Source organism: Salvelinus fontinalis, chromosome 19 (genome assembly GCF_029448725.1).
Source record: "Salvelinus fontinalis isolate EN_2023a chromosome 19, ASM2944872v1, whole genome shotgun sequence".
Taxonomy (NCBI): Eukaryota; Metazoa; Chordata; class Actinopteri; order Salmoniformes; family Salmonidae; genus Salvelinus; species Salvelinus fontinalis.
The window spans coordinates 33,080,704-33,082,499 of record NC_074683.1 but is presented as its reverse complement, the minus strand read 5'-3'; the positions used below and the strand labels follow the sequence as shown (position 1 = coordinate 33,082,499).

Below are 1,796 nucleotides of genomic sequence, written 5' to 3'. Positions count from 1 at the left end.
TCTGTAATAACAGTTAGTTGTAGATGTAGTGGTGGTCGTGGTCCTCTCTGTAATAACAGTTAGTTGTAGATGTAATGGTGGTCGTGGTCCTCTCTGTAATAACAGTTAGTTGTAGATGTAATGGTGGTCGTGGTCCTCTCTGTAATAACAGTTAGTTGTAGATGTAGTGGTGGTCGTGGTCCTCTCTGTAATAACAGTTAGTTGTAGATGTAATGGTGGTCGTGGTCCTCTCTGTAATAACAGTTAGTTGTAGATGTAGTGGTTGTCGTGGTCCTCTCTGTAATAACAGTTAGTTGTAGATGTAATGGCGGTCGTGGTCCTCTCTGTAATAACAGTTAGTTGTAGATGTAATGGTGGTCGTGGTCCTCTCTGTAATAACAGTTAGTTGTAGATGTAGTGGTGGTCGTGGTCCTCTCTGTAATAACAGTTAGTTGTAGATGTAATGGTGGTCGTGGTCCTCTCTGTAATAACAGTTAGTTGTAGATGTAGTGGTGGTCGTGGTCCTCTCTGTAATAACAGTTAGTTGTAGATGTAGTGGTGGTCGTGGTCCTCTCTGTAATAACAGTTAGTTATAGATGTAATGGTGGTCGTGGTCCTCTCTGTAATAACAGTTAGTTGTAGATGTAGTGGTGGTCGTGGTCCTCTCTGTAATAACAGTTAGTTGTAGATGTAGTGGTGGTCGTGGTCTTCTCTGTAATAACAGTTAGTTGTAGATGTACGGGTTGATGTAACGACACACACACACACACACTGTGACACACAGGCTCGCTCACGCACGCCCACACAATATATATATATATTTGATATAGTCCTATGAATGCAAAAAACCTGGTTTATGCATGGCCATGCAAGGTTTAATGTCTTTTGAGCCACAGCACAGTGAGTGGTGCAGTTAGTATGAAATGACCTTTATCCGTATGTTCTGGGGCGAAGCAGGGGCCTACTCACGCTAGCAGCCAAAGTCACGAGCCAGCAGGCTCCCACAATGCACTGATCCTTCCCCCTGCAGGGTGGGTGGGTGTGTGTGTGTGTGTGTGTGTGTGTGTGTGTGTGTGTGTGTGTGTGTGTGTGTGTGTGTGTGTGTGTGTGTGTGTGTGTGTGTGTGTGTGTGTGTGTGTGTGTGTGTGTGTGTGTGTGTGTGTGCGTGTGCGCTTGTGTGTGTGTGTGCGTGCGTGCGTGCGTGCATGTGTTTGTATCAGTAGGTGTGTGTTACCTGATGGTCATTGCATATGAAAAACATAAAGGTACTACATGAAATCCTACTGGACATGTGTGTGATATTACCTTCCCCTGTTCAGCCCCTGAGGTACGTCACTGACCATTCGGTGGGCCTCTTAATGAGCTGTTTTAACCTACTCGATGGTCACTTGGCAAAAGGGGCCGTGGCTAGGCCTATCTCCAATGTTGCTTTCACAATGAGTTAGTGATTGATCCAATTTAACAGGAAATAAATCAAATGTCCCTACTTGACCATGCCTGACTGCAGATTGTATTACACACTACAGTTACTGAAAAGAATACAAGTGTTAAATCCTTGAAATGAGCTGGACAATGGAATCTCCCAAAGCCTTAGAACTGTCAAAGCCTTAGAACTGTAGCGTTTACAGAATACTTTGTTACTGTGTCGTCGCACTGTATCTAGAAACACCCCTCCCCCTCCGAAACAAGCTCTTTGATTTATGCTCTCTGTTGGAATAAAGATGATGTTATTTTAAAACAGAAGTAAAAAAGAAAGTTTATCATCCTACAACAGACACCCAACTACAACTTGTGCTGCTGGTTTTGTCACAAGGGGG

At 44.0% G+C, this 1,796-nt stretch overlaps 1 protein-coding gene across 1 annotated transcript in view; it reads left to right on the top strand.

Annotated features, from left to right (window-relative positions):
- The first annotated feature begins 839 nt into the window (after window positions 1–839).
- LOC129816175 (Krueppel-like factor 7) overlaps window positions 840–1,796 on the top strand; it is a 32,335-nt gene continuing 31,378 nt past the window's right edge. Inside the window, exon 1 of the mRNA XM_055870415.1 lies at window positions 840–879. Coding sequence (XP_055726390.1) covers window positions 840–879 — 40 coding nt within the window. The remainder of the gene's footprint in view (window positions 880–1,796) is intronic.